The 25,000-nt window shown below is 33.7% G+C and overlaps 1 protein-coding gene across 1 annotated transcript in view; it reads right to left on the reverse strand.

Annotated features, from left to right (window-relative positions):
• PTPRN2 (protein tyrosine phosphatase receptor type N2) overlaps positions 1–25,000 on the reverse strand; it is a 1,723,588-nt gene that overhangs the window by 175,226 nt on the left and 1,523,362 nt on the right. Inside the window, exon 13 of the mRNA XM_053715671.1 lies at positions 6,364–6,576. Coding sequence (XP_053571646.1) covers positions 6,364–6,576 — 213 coding nt within the window. The remainder of the gene's footprint in view (positions 1–6,363; positions 6,577–25,000) is intronic.

The raw sequence follows: 25,000 nt of genomic DNA on the forward strand, positions 1-25,000 counted from the left end.
AATCTTTGAAATTGTTTAATTTTTGTGTATTGCTGTAATTTTATAATTTATTTTTGTCTGATGTAATTTAACTCTGAATTGTGTATGTATGCAGGGTCCACTGCCCCCAGAAAGTGAGTGGAGCACATACTTGCAGTATCCACAACCCTAACCCTACAACTTGCTTCACATTAAAAGCATGATCACTGCATTACCTCCTTTATACCTGCCCCTAACTATCCATAGCAAAACAGATAAAATAGAAAATACTCAAGCGGCTTGTTTAAGGGATATGTCCCTGGAATGCAATACAATGTAAAATGTCCCTACAAATTACACATGCTTGAAATGCTCTATGCATACAGTATATGAGCATGGTATTAATGTGCCATTAAAATAGGAGTTTAGTACAGTTGTGCAATAAGTAGTTGAGCTGCAAGTAGGTAGAGTTTGTATGGAACATATATGTTTATGCATCCTCAGCTAACAAAATTGCAGAGAATCCCTTCAATTACATCATCTTACTAATGCATGTTCTCTGCCAACAGACGGTTTCTATTCCCAGGTTCATAGAACACTTCCAATTTTATCAACACATTTATTTGAAAACATTTTCTGAATGTGTGATGTACTGCTTTGCAATGCATGAGGAATTATCATTATATTACAGTCACTGGCAGACTTCAGCTCTGTGACACCTTCAGTACAGTGAAATTAGTCATCCATAAGTATGACGCTAATGGTTTGTAAGTGAACATAATGGCTAATGCTAAACATTCAGCATGGCTTTGCAGCAGCTGAAACACCAATGTGATAGTGGGGTGGGGCAGTGTAATATTTTCTAATTTTATATCATTTTCTACTATCCAAAGCACACGCACACACAGAAAGTAATTTCTCAGAAATAAATCTACTGCAGTGTAAAAATCAGTTCCTGTTTTTACAGTGTTAAAGGGACACTGTACTTAAAAATTTTCTTTTGTAATTCAGAAAGAGCATGCAATTTTAAGCAACTTTCTAATTTACTCCTATTATCAATTTTTCTTTGTTTTCTTGCTATCATTATTTGAAAAAGAAGGCATCTAAGCTTTTTTTGGTTTCAGTACTCTGGACAGCACTTTTTTTTATTGGTGGATGAATTTATCCACCAATCAGCAAGGACAACCCAGGTTGTTCACCAAAAATGGGCCAGCATCTAAACTTACATTCTTGCATTTCAAATAAAGATACCAAGAAAAAGAAGAAAATTTGATAATAGGAGTAAATTAGAAAGTTGCTTAAAATTTCATGCTCACTCTGCATAACGAAAGAAATGTTTTGGGTACAGTGTCCCTTTAATGGAAGATTCCTGTTTAAAGAGGAATTAAATTCAAAATGTCATCCACTGTAAAATATTTAAATTATGCATAGTAATAAACATTTTGCAGTGCAGTTGTATTATTTATTTTATTCCATGGAATGCAGAGCACTAACAATCATATATTCTGCACAGTGATTGGCTGATATCTGCAGAAGCTTGTTTATGTCTTTACTTAATAGGCCACACCAAGATAGCCAACATCCAATAGGCTTTTCATCGGGTGTGTCCAGGGCATTTAAAACAATTTTACAAACCAAATGATGACTATTTTGCATGCTGATCTTTTGCAATACAGTAAATAATATCTGATACACAAATAAACAACTGACTTTAACAATATTTATTTCAAACTATCACCCAGTTTTCGAGAAAGAAATTTTCCAGAAGCATTACATACAGATTATTTATTTATGTAATTTTTTCTGTGTGGGATGTCAAGGCTTTTTTTAAATATATATGTAAAGCATATACTCTAAATGTAAACATTGTATTTTTTTAAAAAAAAGATGTAAAAAAAAGATAATAAAAGTTTAATCATTTCCTTTTTTAGCACAATATAAAGCTTGCACAATTTTGAAAATCAAGTGCAGTTCAAGTGCACACCACTAGAAATCCATGTTCATGTCTCCTTTGCTGAGGACAGTTAGGTAGCTTGTGCTCTGAAGTAATTACTGTCTAGAATGTAGCATGGTCAGTTTAATTTCACCATACCTAATAGAAGCATCCCAGTCACTCTGGATACATTGCAATTTTTTTTAAGTAAAGGCAGTTAAAAAAATGAATGTATGATATGTTGTTTTATTTTCCTTAATTAAATATATTTTAGGGGATTGAACTTGATTAATACTACTTTGATACTGTAATTGTGTATTTTAGTTATCCTGGCAGATGAGGGTGGCAGCCACGTGAGGATTGTGTGTGCACGGGTGCGCATGCGTGTGTCATTGTAAAGCATCTGTGTTTCAACTCTACAAATTAAGTTCAATTGGACCTTTTATTTTTATTATGCTAAATTGAATTATTTTCTCTTTTCTTTGAGTTGACTGGTAAGCAAAACGTGACAAAAATATGACAGCTTGCCTGCTAGAAAAGAACTTCAAAGACATTGAACAAAAGATAGGAAAAAAAAGAACGAAGAGAAAAAAAAATACTGGAACCAGCTTTTTTTTTTTTTTTACACATAAAAGAAATTCTGTTGTGCTGTTTTTCATCTCTTGACATTTTTCATGGGGATATAGAATAATGAGAAAACTCTACAGAAAATAAACTTTTCTGTAGAAGATGTTTTTCAATAAAATGTTTTATCCAATGCAAATTAGTGTAAAGCAAACAGTAAACTCTGCTTTACAAATAATCTTTTTCAGATGGGAAGTAAAAAAAAAATACACAAATAATATAATTAATATATACATCCACTAAACATTAATGGGTGTTCTGAAAGGAAACATCTATTAGGGGTTTGTGGCAGACAGGCCTGTGAGCTGTTGTGTCTTTTCACATTGAAGCTGGAGAAGTCATTACTCATTGTATATATATATATATATATATATATATATATATATATATATATATATATATATATATATATATATATATATATATATATATACACACACAGACTGTTGTATTCAGTTTATCTGGGATGATGTATGGCACCAAGGAATACACATGCAGCAAAATGGAAAAAAATCATGTTATGTGCTGTCTAAGCCAGTAGTTATCACTTAAAAGTACATGATGAATCTAAAATGTAATATATTCAATTCACAACATTGTTTGGATATTCCTGTGTTTCCTAAATCTACATTCTTTATATATATGAGGAGGTATGACCCTGTTTACCAATTGAGTTTATTAGCCTATGAGCAACTGATCCTTGAGTATCATGTGTGCACAAATGTTCACTTCCTGCCAGGTTTAATACCAACTGAAAAACTACTTTTCATTCAAAAATATTTTAACATTTGAATTGTAGTTCTTTCCTATGCATGATAGATTTGATTTAGTTTATGTCCCTTTAAATACATAGAACTTAGATTTTTTTATAAACAATGCACTAATCCCCAAAATATTGAATAAATGCAGAGCATACAAAAAAATGATCAGATTTAAACAAATAATTTGATTGTATTAGACATGGGTAAAAAAAAAGTATGTTTGTGATTTTCTTTTCTTAAATGCATAAAAAAAAATGTCCTTTATACTGTATCTGTTTTGAACAAGGACTTCATATCTGTGTCCCACAAGGATAATTCAATAATAAGAAAATAAATAACCTTTAATTTATGCCTTTAATACTAAGTGAATTCACAGCACAAGTTTGTACAATGAGTTCGCTTTTTTATATATATATACTGTGTGTGTGTATATATATATATATATATATATATATATATAAAATAAATAAGAAAAATGAACTGAACTATAAGATGAACAGATATTATTAATATTAATAAATTAAAAATTGAGCAACAAGCAAATACCAGTTTTTTTTTTATTTAAAATGTTCTTTCTTTTTTTTTTTTTTTTTATTTCTTTATTTTAAACAAATAGAAAGAAAAACAGCCATGAACTATAATTTCAATGATATAATGTTGAAGAGAAGTTTCTTGGCTAATGTTGCACCCAGTACAGCTGAATTATAGAAGGCGAGGTGAAAAGGCAAGAGGGGTGAAAATGTGATCATTCCCATGCTGATATGGTGCTGCTGAGCAAAACAAGATGGGACGCTACTTACTTCATGCTTACTGGGAAGTACTAATCCCCAGATTTATGATTTTCTACTTTTAATCCAGTTTTAGTTAAGAGACCTGGCAGCTAAGTGTGGAGTTGGAGTGTGGTAGAGACAAGTAGATATGGCTTCCAGCCCAACAAACCTGCTTCCCTGAAGTATGGCTAAGCAGAGCTGATCACTGGAGCGCACCACCATTACACTTCTAATCACCTTGTAATGGGGAACTGGCAACCACAATGTGCAGTTGAGCTGTTGTTTACAAGTCACAATGTGTTTATTGCCTCCCTTACATAAAACAAACAAAAGTGTGCAAGAAATTAAGCAGCCTAGGCAAACATTGTAAAACTGGTCTGCACAATACAAATGATAATGACCTTACAAAATCCTTTATATGTACACTGCGTGTGTTAATAGACTCCCTCTTTTTAATTAAATATGCTGAAAAGTGGATATAAATATGTGTGCCCTGTGTAAAAAATAAATTATAATATTTTATGTTGAGTGTATATATACAGTCAAAGTAATATATATATATATATATATATACACACATATTTTTTTATTAAAGAAAGAATGTTATGTCAGTACATATGGATAATACACGTATGTTGTATTCACATAAAAAACTGATTGAAGTGTTTAGAAAAAAAATGTGTTAAAAACATGTTTACATAAAGTGTGCCTATATATATATTTATTCCATGGCAAATACTTTTGTTAAATTCTAGAAATCAAATAACGTATCAGGTATATATATGCATTAATATATATATATATATATATATATATATATATATATATATATATATATATATATATATATATATATATATATATATATATATATATATATGTGTGTGTGTGTGTGTGTGTGTGTGTGAATGCATTAATAAATAGTTAACTTATTTTGAGCATAGTTTGTTTTGTCGTTTATTAGCAATATACATATGTTTTATTTAGTATTGTCAGAAGGGTCACATATAAAATAATAATAATAGACTTTGCTTTGTATTTATCATTGGTTAGTATTATAACATTCAAGGAAAACAGCATACACCAAACAATGTCTGAATTACAGATAATTAAACAAACCAAGTCTCATTATAAAATCAATATCATTTTAACCAATGTGCCCTCAGGAGAAATGGCAAAAAAAGGTCAGCACCAGCAACTCAAAACAATTTCCCTGCTGTAAGGGCATGATTTTAATTACATCTATTATTAATTAGTGCTGTCATGCTGAAGAAATGTTCTTTACTAATTGTCACAATGTGCATATTAAATAGGGGCATGCATATTTTTTGTGTGTGGCTTGATCACACATATACACACAAAAGCACACACATACATGCATATAGATGTGTTCCTGTCCGTAGATTATTATTTATTTTTGTAATAATAACAATATCAATAATAATACTTATAGTTTGCTTAATAGAAAAGCATTTAGTACAATTATCTTTAAAGGCCATGCCAAAAACTGAATTTATTTAGTATGACAGCAGCATTGTAGCATTTTAATTTAAAGATGAAGTATTTCAATATGTGAAATGAGTCACTTACATTTGCACAAGATTGTGCTTTGAGAAATAACAGTAAAACTAATTAAAAACTGCAGCAAAAAAATAAATAAATAACTGTTTGTTAAGGGAATAAAAAATATGATTTTATAATTATTTCCCTTAAGAAACAGTTATTTGTTTATTTTTATTGTGTAAAAAAATATATTCATTAACATATATTATTGTAAGCACATGCCAAGAAATATGAAACTATATATATATATATATATATATATATATAGATATATATATATGTATATATATATATATATATATATATATATATATATATATATATATATATATATATATATATATATATATATATATATATATATATATATAGTTTTATACTTCTTGGCATGTGCTTACAATAATATATGTTAATGAATATATTTTTTATATACATGTAAAATATAATATATATATATACAGCAACAACCAAAAATATTAAACATTAACAACTGGGTAGATAGATGAGTTCTGTTTTATGCTAAGTGAAAGCGCTTGTTGAGTCAGAATATTAAGTCGATTAAAATGTGATCCTTCATAACAAAAAGTCCTTAATAAATGAATAGTGAAATGAAACATACTGCAGCTTATATAGGAGTTGCCTCGCTATAACAACAGATAGAACCTTGTACCTTAGTCAGATGTTTAGATTGTACTCATTGAAAGCAGCAATAACAAATAAGAAGAATAAATGATATAATCACATAGCTATTTACCTGATAGGCAGAGGTAGCTTCTGTGCTGGTGTCATGTCCCAGAGCTGAGAGCTTCTCCTTTAGCTTGTGGTGGGACCTGTGTCTCAGGCAGTAGATGACCCCAGAACCAGTAAGGACCCCGATTATACAAACAATGGAGATCAGAGTCAGCACAATAAATTTGGTGGTGTCTTCTTCCTCCAGATGATGAGGCAAAAACTTCAGTTTGCTCTTCTGTGGGGAAAACAGATACATTTAAGTTAAAAAGAAAAAAAAGTATCATCTTAAAATATGTCAACTTTAAACACCTCAGTTTACAATTTTATTTTAACCCTTAACTACCAGAGTAAACTGCAAAATATTGTAATTGCAGATCAGTCTGAAAGCAAAGGCGGAGTTGGCACCATATAAAATCCACCATGCTACATAAAACAAGATTTCATATTAAATGTTTCATTCAGTATAGGACAATTCCCCTCACACCCAGATGCATTTGTGTTAGAAACCTACAGCAAGAATGCGAATAATTCCATTGACATAAAATGCCTTATATGATGGATCTGCCTGTAAAAAAGAGAACTAATGACCAAGCGCAAACGTTTCTACCTTATGGGGAGCGGTTCTTAGCCCAGGAAGAAGAAGGAGCGATAATCCTTGGGGGCGATCTGCGCTGGCATCCGCGCGCTTAACTTGCTCGGTAATTCTCTCTCGTTTGCTTCATTATACAGATGTATTAGCAACAATTAAAAACCCAACAGGACAAAAAGTGAAAAGCTTGGGAAGGCAGATTGTTGCAGGACCCTATGGGCACTTTTCACCGCTCACAATTAGCAGAGAAATGAATTGAGGAGTACACCCTCCCTGAGCCCTGCCTGCAACAAGATCAGGACAATTAGCCAACTCCTTTGCACAAGCTCATTTGGTGTGCTAACAAAATGGATTTTTCTCCATGAATGCCTGACTGGCCTGTTCATTATCTTTTGTCTATTAGTAATTTTCTGCTCCGTATTCAGCTAAGCCAGCTCTTAATTTCCTCCTGTCTTGCAGTGTACACACTGGTTCTTATATTAGACCCGGTCCATTTTTATCTTGGCATCATAAAGGCCACCGAAGCAATTATCACCAGTCTTCACTGTAAAAGCTTGTCATTAATTAGCCTCCTTGCCTTCTGTGCAGTGGATTAGCTTTTGCATGGGTAGAGTTAATGGAAATGCAGGTTCAATAAGACTTCCAAGCTTTCCTTGCCTGATTTCAGAGAAGGAGGAGGTCTGTTAGGTTTGGAAGCACCAGGAGGTGGATAGAAAAAGAGAAGGAAGGAGGAGGGGTGGTGGAGGAGGAGGAGGGGGGGAAAAGCTCTAAGCTGAGTAGAATAGAATTTGAAATGTATGTGCGGCTGCAAATCCTGTTTCTGCTGCTTAGGAGATGGCCCGGCTCTCATTGTGATATTCAGAGGAGGACAAATCTCCAGTGCAAACCCCCACCCACCCCTTTGGTGCTGTTAGTGACAGGTGATCATCCGCCCTCTCCCATCAGCAAGATGCTCTCCTGTCTGCCTCTCCAAAACAGCTCATGAATGTGCACAATCTGCACAGAGCCACTCTTCAAAATGACACACAGACACCCTAATAAAGCGCCCAGCTCCCCATATAAGTCACCAGCTGCCTCCTGGTTAAGATGTTCAGAACTACCCCGTACAGATGTGCTTGCCAGGACAGGTCTTTGTCCATATTTTTAGTGCCCTTGCCCTATAGCTTTTCATAAAACGACAACACATCTATTTTCTTACATCTAATCACAGGTTCTGTAATTTGTCAGAGCAGTAGATGCAAGACGTACAAATCATGTGCTTCCATTTAAAGTGCACACTCAAAACGAGAAAGAGTTAACTTAATAAACTGATGTGCTAATAAATAGAAAAAAAACATTCTATGCACTCACACTACACAGCACACAGATGATGGTCTGATACTATAATTACTATCCTACACTGTGGGCAAATAATATAATTTAATAAGCTATTTCCTTAGAAGTTCTAAAAAAAACGAGCTTTGTGCTTTATGCCTCTTATATCTGGAAACAGAAGCTGGTGTGATTAAACATTTGTTATATGCCAGGGAATTGCTGGTGCCCGGTGTAGCCTGAGGTTACAGTGTGATGTTGGGTCAACTGGATCTCAACCATATCCATTTGACAGTCTTCAAAAACCTCGCTAAATTAATACAAGTGACCCCAAATCTGGCATCTTTAGTTTAGACACCTGAAAACCACTGGTGCAGTTGTGAAGTTTAGGCTGCCCTCTATTTGTTGTTTGTTTTTCAATGTGTATTTAAACCCAAATTAAATATATCAAGATCTGTGCATAAGAATTATTACTCGTGCTGGACTAATAGCTTTCAACATTAAAGGGAAAATTAACCCAATTTTTTTCTTTCATGATTCAGATAGAGCATGACATTTTAAGCAAATTTATAATTTACTCCTATTATCAATTGGTCTTCCTTCTCTTGCTATCTTTATTTTAAAAGAAGGAATGTAAAGCTTAGCAGCCAGTCCATTTTTAGGTTCAGCACCATGGATAGCGCATGCTTATTATTGGAGACTTACATTTACCCACCAATAAGCAAGCATAACCCAGGTTCTCAACCAAAAATGGGCCGGCTCCTATGCATCACATCCCTGCTTTTTAAATAAAGATAGCAAGAGAACAAAGAAAAATTGATAATAGGAGTAAATTAGAAAGTTGTTTAAAGTTGCATGCTCTATCTGAATCAAGAAAGAAAAAAAAATTGGGATTAGTGTCCCTTTAAATATAAAGAAATGTGGAACTCCTTCCCTCCAACAACAATTTTAGTGTAGTATATTCTAAAATATTGATTTGGATGAAATAACGAGCCTGCTAAATGCACGAAAAGGGGAATACGAGAAACTAAATACATATATAATTTATTTCGCAGTTTTTACTGTACAATGCCTCTAAAATATGTATTGTCAACCCCCTCCCCCCACACACACACACACCCATAAATGCTAGAGTGCATACTGCAGTTTACCTGACACAGCTACCTGCTACACACGGCTTGTTTAGGCCAGTGCTGGAGCTCATATAAGTCAGTCTCTAACTGGCCACAAAGAAGATAACACATTAACTCTGTAGAATATCCAAGGGGTGTGTCTCTAGACTTCTCTTCATTTGCAGTACACTGCAACTGATGTTTAGTTGAGTTGAATGCCTTATTCCATTTACTTTGGGAACCTTAAAGAAGAATTACTGAACTGTATCCCCTTAACCAGTTGCAACATTGTATTCGAAGATGTGTCCCTTTTTTAGCCAAATAAGCAAATCAAAATCTCAGAATTAATATATGGAAAAAAGAAGGATGGTATCTACAGAAGATACAATATTCAGTGCTTTATCTATTCTATCCCAGAAATATTTTGAAACACTTCCACTTATATCACAAAGAAGATACAAATCATATGCAAATGTGTGTTATTTGACATAGGTACCCGTCTTTCTGAATTACATAAAAGGCCAATACAGATGTATAGTATCATTTTGATTAATAATAATCGAGTTTTGAGAGAGACAATTATTATTCAGCCCATTGTGTTATACTACATTGACAAAAACGGCTGTGTAACGCTTACTTGTGTGTGTGTGTGTGTATATATATATATATATATATATATATATATGTGTGTGTGTGTATATATATATATATATATATATATTTATATATATATATATATATATATATATAAATGAGTTAGAATAAATTAGACCACCAAATTAATATTCATTTTTGATTAATTGGAAAGGAGTATAGTTTTAGTTAAAAGTCATCCTATCAAGTATAATCCATTTTAACTGCACTATAACAGCAAAATAATTGTTATAATATGGATACCACACTTGTTATTTAGTTTCCCATTAATGGATGTTACTTGATCTTTTAAATGCTGCCTTGTTTATGCTTTTAAACATTTTATAAATAATCGGATTGCTTGTTTGCCTGAAATAAGAATACGTATACATAATTTATTTATTTAAGTAAATAAAATACGAAATATTTAGAGTACTGTCTTATTACATAATCTCTATGCCATTAATGTAACAGTATAGGCAGGTGTCATATAGGTAAATCTACAATACACGAATAATACAATTAAAAATTGCACTTTATAAAATATTTGGGGGGGGGGCTGAACGTGTAAAAGTTATCTTTCTATTCATTACAACTTCCCACAGATACACTAGAGCCCTACACTAAGGGTCCCTCTAATAATAATTAGGGCCATTGGGCTGTTATAGAACCATCTGAAGGCTCTATTCAAGTTTGCATTCAAGGGTCTGTAGTGGTCTGGAGATATAATAGTTCCACAGAAGATAAAGACACGTTTTTAAATATAAAGAGTTAAAGTATCAGATTTTAACCAGATGAGTTATAAAAACTAAATACACTGTAATAAATCTACTGTTAAAAACTATGAGAAAATCAGACACTTATTTATTTTGCTCAACACAAAAGTAACCTGGTTTATCTTCCAGTAGCGAATTTAGTAAATACGCAATGTTTATGGGTATTTAAATGTCTGTTCTTCCCAAGCTTACAGTTAGTTTTCATCTAAGCTATATTCAGTACAATATCTGTAAGCGGTTGCTCTCTTGTTGGGAAAGTGCACTGTAACTTCGTCTGGTAATGAAGAAGTTAATATTATTTCACAAATAAAAATAATGCTGAATACACCGCAGATAAAGTAATCAAGATTAAAGCTGGAGTTGATGTACATGGTTACATGATGAGATAGTTTGTCATGAGATTAATCTGCTAGTGCACTAAAAACTTCATCTAGTGTTTAACATTTTAGAATTCTTAGAATAGTTGTTACTAAACAATATAAAATATACTGTTAATTAATGCCATTCTACAAATGTGTACTTAATAAATGCACCATAACCCAAATCATCATGTGTTATACAATACCAATAAGATCCAGTTATCAGTTAGCTACAGGTCTTTTCTGATTGAGCCTTGAGTAGAACTATAATATTCTGATATACAGCTGTCTGACTGCAACGATTATAGACGATTAATATATAGAATTCTACAAAATATTTAGCTGGCAATGGTTGTTGCTCTTTGGAAGAAACCTTTTTTTGCTATATGTATGTATGTTATGTACACATAAACACACACATTCTCTCTCTCTTTCTTAGTATGTTTATTAGAAGGAAAATACATTAGACCTCTATAATAGAGCCAAATAATAGCAGTATGCAATTTTGTGTAATTCAAGCCATTCTCCTCATCACACATTACAATACGCTGTTTTCTGCAATTCTAGTCATCTTGTAAAAGGCTTAAAAATAGTTTTCCCTTCATTAAAAAAAATAAAATAAATAAATATGTAATCCCTTCCGGCAAATACAGTGGTTAAACTAATAGATGTACGGTTAATGGACTTTCTAAAGTTTCAAAACATTTTAATTAATAGCTGCAATAGCATCATTTATCATCAGTTGAGTAGGAGTTCAGCAGTCTTAGGTCAGATTCACACAGATGCAGATCATAAAGAGACTCAGGAGGAGCTCAGTGTTTTCTGACTTGTAAAGAGTTAAAACTTTCTACAGATTAACTCCAGCAAGCTTATGACCTAAGTAAGGGGGGCAGAGTTCAGCTATTATGCTTTTCCTCAGCACAGCTAAGATGGAACAAAACTGACGGATCAAAGGTCACAATCTACATTTAAATAGACAAGGTTTTTCTTCCATTTTTGGAGAAATGATAGTGCCTTTGTGTCAAAAAGCCTGTTTAATGAAGGCCTGGGCCCGGGCTGTGACACTAATTAGATGCTCTGAAGTAGCACTGAATATCACGTCCACATGATCGCCTCTCTCAAATAGGAACTGTCAGCAGGAAAGCAAGGGTTAACCTGAATGTAATTTGGCTGCATTATTTTGTTTAGCAACTGATTTTTTCTAACTCTATATCGAAATATTTGTATGGAATTCTCTCTCTCACACACACTCACACTCACATACACTTTAAGTACCACGGAGAGCGACTATTCAAATAGGAAACACTACACATTAGATTAGACCAACGTTTCTGCCATACCTTTTTTTTAAGCTTTGTTGTTACTGATAGATAGATAGATGATAGATAGATAGATAGATATAGATAGATATAGATAGATATAGATAGATATAGATAGATATAGATAGATATATGAGATAGATAGATAGATAGATGATATATAGATAGAGATATATAGAGAGAGAGAGATAGATATAGATACTGTAGATAGATAGATATATAGATAGATAGATAGATAGATATATGAGATAGATGATATATAGATATAGATATATAGAGATAGATAGATATAGATACTGTAGATAGATAGATAGATAGATAGATAGATAGATAGATAGATGATATATGAGATAGATAGATAGATAGATATATGAGATAGATAGGTGATAGATAGATATATGATATAGATAGATAATATATAGAGATATATAGATAGAGAGAGAGATATAGATAGATAGATAGATAGATAGATAGATAGATAGATAGATAGATAGATAGAGAGAAATAGATATATATAGAGAGAGAAATATATAGAGAGAAATAGATAGAGAGAAATAGATAGATAGAGAGAAATAGACAGAGAGAAATAGATAGATTAGATAGATACATGATAGACAGATGAGAGAGAGAGAGAGAGAGAGAGAGAGAGAGAGAGATGAGCAACAAGTTAATCAGTGACATTAGATACAAAACCATATAAATAATTATTTTAAGTATTTAAAAAAAAAAAAAAAAAAAAAAAAAGTATTTTCAGATATTAACTCAAGAAAGACGTTGATGTGCTGCTGTCAGTAAACAACCTCTGTTACTAAATAGCCGCATAAGTGATTCAATTGAAAGATAAGCAAGCAATTTAGATAAATCTAAAAACATATGTAATTTCGAAATCAGAGCAACACAATGTATTCATTGCTTTAAAGAAATTCATATGCAAAACAGCAATATTTTAAGATACATACTGCATTCAGTTTCACTGTCCCATTCGATTTTTTTTATAACATTATATTTTTACTACTAGATCATATACTTAATTTTAAAATGTTAAGCTCATGACCCTGAAAAAGTTGTATATTTTATAATTGCCCCTCCTGTCTAATACATTTTCTGTTTTATGATAAAATGTATTTGTGTACAATAAATGAATTCATTGTATGCAGTCATATAGCTAAATTGATGATAGATAGATAGATAGATAGATAGATACAAATATAGAAAGATTAGATATATAATATGGCTAGCTAGCCAGATAGATAGACAGACACAGATAGACTGGCATACAGACAGACAGACAGACAGATATATAGATAGATAGATCGATAGATAAAAATATAGATTAGATATATGATATGGCTAGCTAGCCAGATAGACAGACAGACACAGACAGATAGACAGATAGATCGATAGAAGGATATATATGACAAATATAGATATGTGATACAAAGTTAAGTAAGAAATTCGTTTTTGTTTTTTAAAACAAATACTGTTTTTGAGAAAGATTGAGTTCAGAGCATTTATCCAGCAATATTTCAAAGAGTTTACACTGATTTTTTAAACGTGATTTCATCACCAAGAACACAAAAGTCCAGTTTTTTTTTTTAAATAATAATAATAATAATATTGTAGCATAGACTATTAATAAGAGGGGGCCAGGGTCACTTAGATGCATCCTGTCTAAATGCATTGAATAAATAATGTTTAAATAATTATGAACATGGCATTTACAGTTCTTTTTTAAACATTGAATAACTTTCTAGTACCAAGTCACACAGTTGGTGGAAACCGCATATCTAGAGAATAAAATATTTTGGGGGTGTTTAAGTCTAAATGTTACATTTAAGAATGTTACAGTAAGCCATCTGTCTGTCTTAAAAATGAATTGATTGATACAATACTGATAGCAATTTAATTGTATCTAGTCCCCTATATCGTTCACCTAAACAACCCTTGAGCAAGTAAAAACAACAATCAAATGGTACTGTCCTGAAGATTATTTAAATGCAAACAGTGAGTCTAAAAGCAACCTAGGGCCCCAAAAGAATATAGCATCACAGAAAGACGCTGCCAAAAAAAGCCAGGAAGCATTGACTGGGGAGTAATCGACAGAAAAGAACTATATTTGAAGATACAAACTAAATGATAGCTCAGGCATCTGAACGAACATAAGAACAAGATGATACAAACGGCCATCATATATTCCTAGTCTGTGAAACATCACAAAATTATAACCAAAGATAGGAAACAGAGGGGGGTGTAGATGCACACATCCCACTTAAATGAGATACCTTGTTCAAACAACACTACACCTAATAAATACTGATATTAAAGAGTTAATTCAGCAATTACATAGCTCTAATGGGTTTTATATATGGTATTCTAAACTGCTGGACACCTCAACAGATCATAAAAACAGCATTCAAATTATAATCCTGTAAATTGTAGCAGAAATGCTCTTCTGGTCAACTGAAGCAGAAAGTTGTAAGGTGGCAGCTTAGCATGTGTGAGTGTTTGTTTAAATTGTCTAACTCAAAATTGCATTTTTTTTATAGTAAAGAAACGTGTGAAGCACCTTTTGTGCTGTCAGCAGATATCATCCATGACCCAATCTGAGCAATATAAAACAATAGTAAGATAAACAACATATTTTTGCTGTATTGGATCTAATTGTGTACTAAGGCTTAGCACAGTTGGGAACCAATTCATCATATGCAAGAAAACAAGGTGATTGTGTCCTGAGTTATTGCTTCTAGGTGCAGAAGATCCCGTAAAGCAACAAGCTCATTTTGTATATTAAATACATTTATTATACCTAGTCATATATGTGTATAATGTGGATTTATTACAATTATGCATATATAAATTGATTACATAGACTTTTATAGGTGTTATGTAAATGATAATATTTATTGCATAAATTAACTTTATTTTATTTATTTTACACTATTATAAGTGATTATTATAACGATGTGTAAAGATCTCCACATCATAGGTTCTTTACACTAACTTTTGAAATCAATAGACACCAAGAAATACTCCATTCTGGACTGAAGTTTGCCTGACTGAACCCATTTTTTTTTTCGTGATTCAGATAGAGCATGACATTTTAAGCAACTTTTCAATTTACTCCTATTATCATTTTTTCTTCATTCTCTTGGTATCTTCATTTGAAATGCAAGAATGTAAGTTTAGATGCCGGCCCATTTTTGGTGAACAACCTGGGTTGTTCTTGCTGATTGGTGGATAAATTAATCCACCAATAAAAAAAGTGCTGTTTAGAGTTCTAAACAAACAAACAAAAGCTTAGATGCCTTCTTTTTCATATAAAGATAGCAAGAGAACGAAGAAAAAATGATAATAGGAGTAAATTAGAAAGTTGCTTAAATATGCAGGCTCTATATGAATCACAAAAGAAAAAAAATGGGTTCATTGTCTCTTTAAGGAAATTCTACAGCACATTTTTTTTGTAGATTCTTATGTCTTTGTTCTTCTATACATATCAACAGTAAATCAAGATTTAAACCCCACTGATTCCAAAAAGAAAATATAAAATGACGACAGTTCTCGTTTAATAAGATGCACAGTTTTCTGCTACCTGAAGCCTCCTTTGTGAGACCAGAATTTCATAAAAAGGGAGTTACTTAATCTCTATCTCACTGGACTGGGCTGGTGGGAAAGCTGGTTCACATTTTTTTCTTTGTGTTGGTGGGATAAGGATAAGGAACATCTTCCAACACAAAAGGCAGATGGGATTTCCCGAATGGCATTTTATTCAAATCTTTGTGAAAGGTCATTACTAGGGGCACAAATCTGCTCTACTTGGAAGGGGTGCACTGATAATTCCTTGACCCCAGCACCACAACGAGGGCTCAAAGTATGCTTTTTAAGGGTTTCAGAAGGATTACAAAGCCGAATCCTAACTAAATACATCAGGAATTCTGCCAGCTCAAGAGCTTGTGATTTCAAATGGGCTTTTGCATGTTTGTTTGTTTTTAATTAATTTTACAACCTAGGCTTATTACAATGGTCATTTTATAGGTATGATGTGCTTACTATTTTAATATATATCTCTATAGGAAAAAAATAAAATAAAAAAAAATCAGAAAATGCTCAGCAATTCTGACATCAAGATTAATTTTCATAAATGTATATTATATGACACCAGACCACGTGATAAAATGTAAATGAAAAGGAGTTTTTACAAAGTACTTTCACTAATGTAGAACAGGAAGTTGAAATAATATTGATACATACCTATCTATAGTTATTTTCTATAAATGTCAGATAGTATTTTACACATACTTTTTTTCTTGTTTTTTTGTAAAGAGTATAATATTTTTTACATTTCTGGAATCAACAAAAACGCAACCCATCACACTTTTATTTTTATTATTTTTTAAAAACATGAAAAAACCTATTTCCGACTACATATTTCTGCATTAAATATTAAAAAGTGCGTTAGCTAATTACAGTTTATCTGGATACAATATCAATCCTAGGAAAGGCCCACTTTGCATTTTTTTTAAAATAATAAATAGCATTGCACGAAAATTACATTTTAAGATCACATTGTCATTCAGTTTAATTTGTGTTAGTAATGCAATTTAATACAAAAATCTGATTATGGCTACCTCCACACAATGCAACTATATAAACCTTAAGAGGTTTTACTATCACTAATGTAATTCTATAATGTTCTGATAGTAGTGGAAAAGCTTGAATTCATTTTGCTAAAACCTAATATGTAATCAGTAAATAAGAGAGTCTGTGAGTACAAACGATGTATTAAGAGTTATACATCAAAAATCAAATTTAATGTAAACTTGGCAATAAAAATAAAATAAAAAAATGTTCCCCCAAATCAAGATGGTAACCAACTCATAATTAACCTACTAATTAACTATATAAGCTGAACTACATATAATATAAAACATTGAGCCTATCAACAACTAGGAATCACATACCTGTATTATAATATAGATGATATTGGTAATAAAAGAATACATAGACATACTTTTCAATTGGACCCGAAGTATTCTAACTCAGAAATTAAATATCAAGTGATGTGTTGTTGATATAATTGTGGATTTTCCAAATTTTTCAAAGCCAACGATTGATTGCTCTAAATAATAATAACAAATTAATAATAATAATTATACAAAATATATAATGTGTTTTACCTGGTTTCATAGTGCAATTTCAGAATGTCAGGTTCTTTTAAGATTTGTCCTTGAAGATGTTTGGACGTAATAAAATTGCAATGTTAGTCTATGTCCTTCTTCCGTTACATTTTGGAAGAGCCTGACTTCAGTCAGGGAGGGAAATAAGAAACTAAACAAACTCACACATGAGATGCTAGGAAAGTTCGGATAATATGTCGCTTGCCCTGTGGGTTACCAAAGGGATGGTCCTCATTGGAAAGTGAAACTCCGAGGAAAGCTCATGACTGGGTTCGCACCGCACTGAGGGAAGGCAACTTCCAATAACAGGTAACAAGTTGCACTGCGCTCTGTACCGGCAAGGTAACTTCAGCACCTCGGACAGCGCCCTTTCCTGGACAGATCCATAGGCCAGGTGATGGCAGGTTGCAACCCTGCTGCTTATGCCACCTCTGATCATAGCTGGTGACAGAAAAGTGCAGTCAGAGCTAAGCCTAGTCCTTATATGTAAGCCCCCCTGTCTGCAGCACATGGCCCATCCACTGGTTGCTATGGCGATGCCTCCACATGTTGCTGACAGCAATTGGCTGATGAGGCCCTTGCTGTTAATAGACCCTACCTAGAGTGGGAATATGAATGGACATATGCTTTGTCACTCATTTGTAAAGCTGCTTGGGGTTTCTTTTTTATTCTCTTTCATTCTTTTTTTGCATTTGATGCCACTGTGCGCGATAGAAGGTTAGTAATAGAATGTAGTAGAACAATGAGGAGGGGGAAATACCGACCCCTTTTTCAAAATCTCTTTTTAACTTCAACCGCTTTGCCAGTCCAATAGAAGATTTTCATGCCAAGTACTAATATTCGAAAACATTCTCTATATAGATCTCTCACACACACATTACTGTAAATATTTCTTTATATAGTTCTGTACTAAGTTAATAAAAAAAGCATAAACATTTTACCAGATTGATATTTTTGATAACTAAGATGAAGCTGAGTTTACACAATTCATTTTGAAGTAGCAGATAGGACACATCCTGAGTGTTTGTCTGTCAGACCTGAGGAGTATATGAGTCAATCTGTGGACATTTGAATATAAAGAGCATTTAAATATGTTCCAGTATTGTCTATGTATCCACCAATCTATATATATATATACACACAAACATATATATATGGTATAATGTGTGTGTGTATATATATATATATATATATATATATATATATATATATATATATATATATAAAAGAGCACATCATGAAACATAAGCAAGCTGAAAATCCCAGTAAAACAATTATAAGCTAACCAGTTGCCAAACCACTTGCGTTTTTGAAGGAAAGATTTGCTTGGCTCAGCTCATTTCTTTCTTTCTATTAAGTGTTGATCTCACGTTTGTAAAATTAAACTGACCTAAGAGGCATGCAAGCCCTTGCCAATTTACTGCATCAAGCTATTATGCTGCGTTTTCGTCATGATTTGGGAAGGGAGGGAATGAACCAACTCACTCTCTGGAATGTGCTTCTTTATTTGCCAATCATTTAAGCAACACACAAATCTGGAAAGCCCTTTGTGAAGTTTTGAATACAGGGAGACTCACTACTCATTTCTCAAATAGTAAAGAACACAGTGAGGGAAGGGCCCACACATTAATTAGTACCTGCTCCTGTATAACTAATATAGTTCATTGTTACCTTAGTCTGACAAATAACACATATTCTGTAAATGGGGAGCTATGGTAGGCGAGTAATTAAGTTATAGATACAACATAATTTATATTTGTGCCTCCTTAAATGTTATATTCCCCTAAATAGGTCAAATATTACTACATTTAAATGGATGGAAATTAACTTCACTTGTTGATAAACACGTTTATACGGTACAAAAAACTATGATGTGAGCAAACATATTAACATACAGTTTGGAAACAATATCAGAGCTTGAAAACAAAAACAGTATTTTACTCCTTTCTTCTTCTTTTTTTTCTTTCAATGAATATTAGTGGCCAAAGTATGGGCGTCTTGCTTTTTAAGGAGGTGAATTAATGAAGCAGTTGAATTATTTCAAATTGTCACTTTGCTATGGGCAAGCTTGGTTGTAGCCTGTGTTTGCCTGAGTGATCGCTTGAAAGCTCACACAGCTGCAGTAGGCAGGAAGGGAGACCAACAAAGGACATGGGATGCTTTGTCATAGACAGAAGAAAAGTTTTTTTTTGGTACCTTGCATTCCTATAAGTTGTGCACCAACTGGAACCTCCTGCACTGCCTATAGGATAAAGTACAGGACAGTAGTCATATCTCGACTTTTATTTCTCAAGTGTTGGACAAAATTCATAGTAACCCAAATATGTTATATATTTGTCTTCTTGATTCAAAGGTGTCAAAGGTCCTTAATCTGTTTCAAATGATAATGTGGCAGCTAAAATAATTTGCATGATATTACTTGTGTTGCTTTTCTCAATTAAATGATAAAAAAAAATCACTGGGGGAGGCTTGGAGGCTAATAGGATTACATGATTTGGTACAATGAATAACAAATATACTGGAACCATGAGATATATTCCAAATTATATATATATATATATATATATATATATATGATTTCAATAAGCTGTACAAAGTATAGTGTGTGAGAAAAAATAGCGAGACCTGCAGGGGGAAATATTGACAGAATACACCAGACCTGGAAGAGAAATTTCAGCTACACCCATGGAATGCCCCTGTTCAGCCCACTAGCAGTGGGTGGGAAACTCATTTTACAATAAGGAAAATAATATACTTTGAAGTTTATATTATAAAAATGAATTTCACTGTATTTACCGGGGGCGTGTCCGGGCTTGGGCTGAAGATGGCCGCAAAACTGAGAGCTCTGGCAGATTAAACTACATTCCGTCATGTAATTAATATAGTTTGATGCCATCCAGCATAGAAATTCGGATTATATGAAAGAGGATAGTTTGCTGGTTAAGGCAATATCTTTATTGTGTAACTTAGGGTCTCTCAGACCGGACTGCTGCAGTTTATTCTTGGCGGCCTCCACGGAGGGAATTTCTCAGCACCCCCCCCCCCCCCCGGGGAACCGGGTATGCGGAGATATTTCTTAAATCTCCTGTTCTACTATCTATAAGTTTGATAATGGAAGATCTACTTGAGGCTATCCAGGGCTGGATGGCTGATTTCGACCGTACAATGCATGCAAGATGCGACCGCCTCTTATCCCACATGGCTGACTTTCATACTAAGATGGAGGTATCTGGGAGCGGGAGAGAGGCGAACAAGGAACACCCTTAGTCATGCGGCATTTGGATAAAGGACACAAACCGACATACTGCAAAGGATATGCCTGCCTGCGTGCAGCCGGGCCCCCGTGTGAGCTCCTTACCTACATCGGTCCCTAGCCGGGGAGAAGTGGCCAGCTCTCTGAGGTGGGACAGAGGTGAGGTGCGAGCAGAGCGGACGACGGAGGAAAGGCTGCATACTACGCTTGAGCTGCTGGCACCGGGACTTCACTATTTACTAGATATGGGGCTTTTGGTGCCGAGAGAAAGAGGGGGCTGGATTCGCTCACCACCCGTTGTTTTCACATTACTAGTGGGAGCTGTTTTCTGGCTGCTCGCACAGGGCCAAGACATGTGTGTACATCGTGCCTCCCGGACCGGCATTGGGTGACCGGACATAGTTTCTGCCAGCATAGAGGGACAGCGGGGCAACTCTAGGTATCTGGTCTGGACTTAAACAAGAACTGCTTACACTGGGTCACTGTGTCCCGCTTATGGGGTTTAATGACAACTTACTGATCTGATGTTCTTCGTAGAGTTATTTTCCTTCAGTTTGTCTGACAGATCAGTGAAGAATGTTTGATGTTTTTAATATTATACTACATAGAAGGATATGTATTTACATATAAGTACTGCTGGATGTCCTCTCACAGGAAGTGTTTAATAACTGTGCATACATAAACTATTGCGGTTCTATTTCTAGACTGTATGATGTATGTTGTAGTGCATTTCTAGCATTATACCCCTTAATAGGCTACCACACAGACTCCTCTAGTGTATAGATTTAGCAATGTATCTAGACTTACTGGTCACAATAATTCCATAGTAACCTTATTTTACATAGGAGCTGTAGACAAGTTTTATAGAAGCACAAGCCAAAGAATATACAGTTTGAGATCTGGCAGAAGTGTATGATACTTTAGTAATCTAGAAAGTACTCTAAGAGATTAAGCACATCAGCTTGTATTATATCCCTCACCTTAAGTGGGGTATGCTCTAAGTTAATAGTCATAGACCCGGGGTGTTCCGAGTTCCTAATTACTATTATTAGTACTCTATACAAGTTTGGGCCCAAGAGTGGCCATATTATGCCTATTTCTGGTGCATATTACATACCAAGCTACGCAAATGTGGATTATCACACTCATAGGCTGCTATCTCTTATTACTATGTTTAATGCTGTTATATTGCAGTTGGGGGTCCTCTGAGCCCTTCCTAAATACAATATTGACTCACTTGGAGGAGGTATTCTAGTCTACTTTATTTCATTTACCTATTGGTAACACAGAACCTAAATTCAAATGCGGTTGGGGGAGTAAGCTCAATTCAGGTGACTTGATCTAACTAGAATTCTATATACATACCCTACATGTGTCATTTTATTTAGTCATGAGCTATGATGAATGTATTATGGACAAGCTTAAGCCCGCATATACTAAGAATCTGCTACCGAAATCTAGGCTTCAGACTGGTTATTGGTTATACTATATGTTTTATGTCCGATAGAAAATGCAATTTTGGAAAAAGAGGTAATATTCATGGCTAGACAGTATATTCTCAGGTTGAGTCCGGAATAGGATATTTCGTCTTGAGGACATGTCTGTTTTATTGGATGTATAATCTTTACTGTATGTCATACAGGCATGTTGCCATGCTGTTTTTCCAAGAATTTGTTTATGTATGTTGTCTTACCTCAATAAAAACTATTTAAAAAAAAAAATGAATTTCACAGCATTTTTTACATATTCTGTGTAGTTATATTACACGTTCTACTGGGCACATTACATTATTTCTTTATGCAAAATATTGAAAACATTTTTTTTATATAAAATAAGATTTTTGCACAACAATTTTGTTATGATTTTTAATATAATGTAACCCTAATTTTTTTGTCTGTGTATTTTTATTTTTAATATTTAATTTATTCATTTTTTATACATTTTTAGGGTCTATTGTAATGCTTCACCTTCACGTAATTAAAAGCAGGGAACATCCCTTTGTGAGACACACTGCTCTCAAGGTAAAAACTGCCTTTATAGAATTAGGACAGGAGCTTCATAATATTGGCCAGATTTCTTATAGAAACTCACAAGCCCAGAGAGCTTTAGAAAATTGACCCCTTAGTGCAGTGCTTTCCAAACTGTGTGCCGTGACACATTAGTGTTTCGGCGGCAGTGTGTAGGTGTGTCCCTGCTTCAGTACAATTTTTTTTTTTTTTGGTTTCCGACTTTCCGCCTACCGGCTATGCATATCACATGGTTGACACGTGATTGATACCTAGTGGGTCACAGATCATCTTAACCTATTGGCGCAGCTCAGTGGGAACTGAAACTATTCCCATTGGCGGCACATTGCTCCTGTGTAGTCTGCTCAATCGGCTTGTGACTGCATGTGTAGTCAGTGAGTGGTACAGCTGTGTGTTTGCAGCGTGGGCAGTAGTCAGTCAGACTCGTAGAGCTCTAAGGGCGGCAGCTTAAATGCTGAGCAGAAGTCAAAGTGTTTTTTTATGCAGCTAGCTCCCAGTAGTGCATTGCTGCTCTTGTTCTTGATATATCGATAGGAAGTGGAAGCTTAAAAGTGATTGATGATGCAATGCGAGTGTCTTTATCTAATATTCCACCAAATATTCCGAAACTGTGTTCATCCCATCAACCTCATTCATCCCGTTAAAATAGTAAGTAGCTATTGGTGTTATTAAACTGTTTTTTAATTCTTGCACATACTTACTGTTACTTGTACATTTCGTTATATCATTTATGTATGTGTCTGTATCTCTTAAAACAAGTTAGTTTAACCTCCTGTTTGCTAGTACAACTGAATTACTGTGTCACGAAATGATGTAGGTCTAAAAAGTGTGTCACCAACATGAAAAGTTTGGAAAGCTCTGCCTTAGTGATACAAACAGCTCTCAAAGCAAAATTTGCTTTCCAATATTGTTTAAGGGACCACAGTACTGAAAGGCAACTTTGAAAATCTCACCAGACTTTTAAAGTGACAGTAATGTCAAAAGTAAAGTTTAATTTTTCCGGTAGAGTGTGCAATTTTTAAACACATTTCCAAAAGTAAATCTAGGGAGGCTGATAGGAGCTCAGCAGAGTGCAGGTGCCTTTAGCAGTCTAAATATAACATTATTATAAACAATGTTGCAAACACTTCTGCCAGGTGACTCAAGACACATGCACGCTCCTGAGCTCCCCTTGGATTACTTTTTAAGAAAGAATACCAAGAAAACTAATCACAATTGTTAATAGAAGTAAATTGGGAAGTTGTTTAAAACTTGACGATCTATTCAATCCATTTCAATTTAATTTTAGTGTCCCTTTGAGAAGTCTGACAGACCTTTAGAGTTGATAGGGCTTCCTTAAAGGGACATGAAACTGAATGCTTTTCTTTCATGATTGAGAAAAAGCATGTCATTTAAAATAACTTTCTAATTTACTTCTATTATCTAAGTTGCTTCATTCTTTTGATATCCTTTGCTGAAAAGCATATCTAGATAGGCTCCGTATCGTCTGATTGGTGGCTGCACATAGATGCCTCGTGTGATTGGCTCACCCACGTGCATTGCTATTTCTTCAACAAAGGATATCTAAAGAATGAAGCAAACTAGATAATAGAAGTAAATGGTGATGTTGTTTAAAATTGTATTGTCTACCTGAATCATGAAAGAAACATTGTGGGTTTAATGTCCCTTTAAGAGTTACTATTTGGGGCACCACATTAGTTAAATAGCAACAATTTCCCCCTAAATTAAGTTAGTTTGAATCACATGAGAATGACACTGAAGACGAAAAAATAAAATTTGAATTAAAACACGAGTATATTAGAGATATGATCCATTGATACCAATGAGATAGTATAATCCCTGTAATAAAACACAAAATCTGTAAGCATGATCTCATATTATCACTCTGACAACGTTTCTGTTTTAGAAAGACTTCTTAAACTCAAGTATTGATAACTTGAAATAATTCACTACTAAATCTGTAAACACAACACTTGTCCACTTCTAGGTTCAATCTCATATTGTAAACTGTAGCTTGAACACACTGAAAAATAAAGGGCAACTACATCAACCCACTGTTACAGATTTATTCTTTTTAGCACCAACTTAAATACACATATAGTAATT

This window comes from Bombina bombina, chromosome 5, assembly GCF_027579735.1.
Source record: "Bombina bombina isolate aBomBom1 chromosome 5, aBomBom1.pri, whole genome shotgun sequence".
Lineage (NCBI taxonomy): Eukaryota > Metazoa > Chordata > Amphibia > Anura > Bombinatoridae > Bombina > Bombina bombina.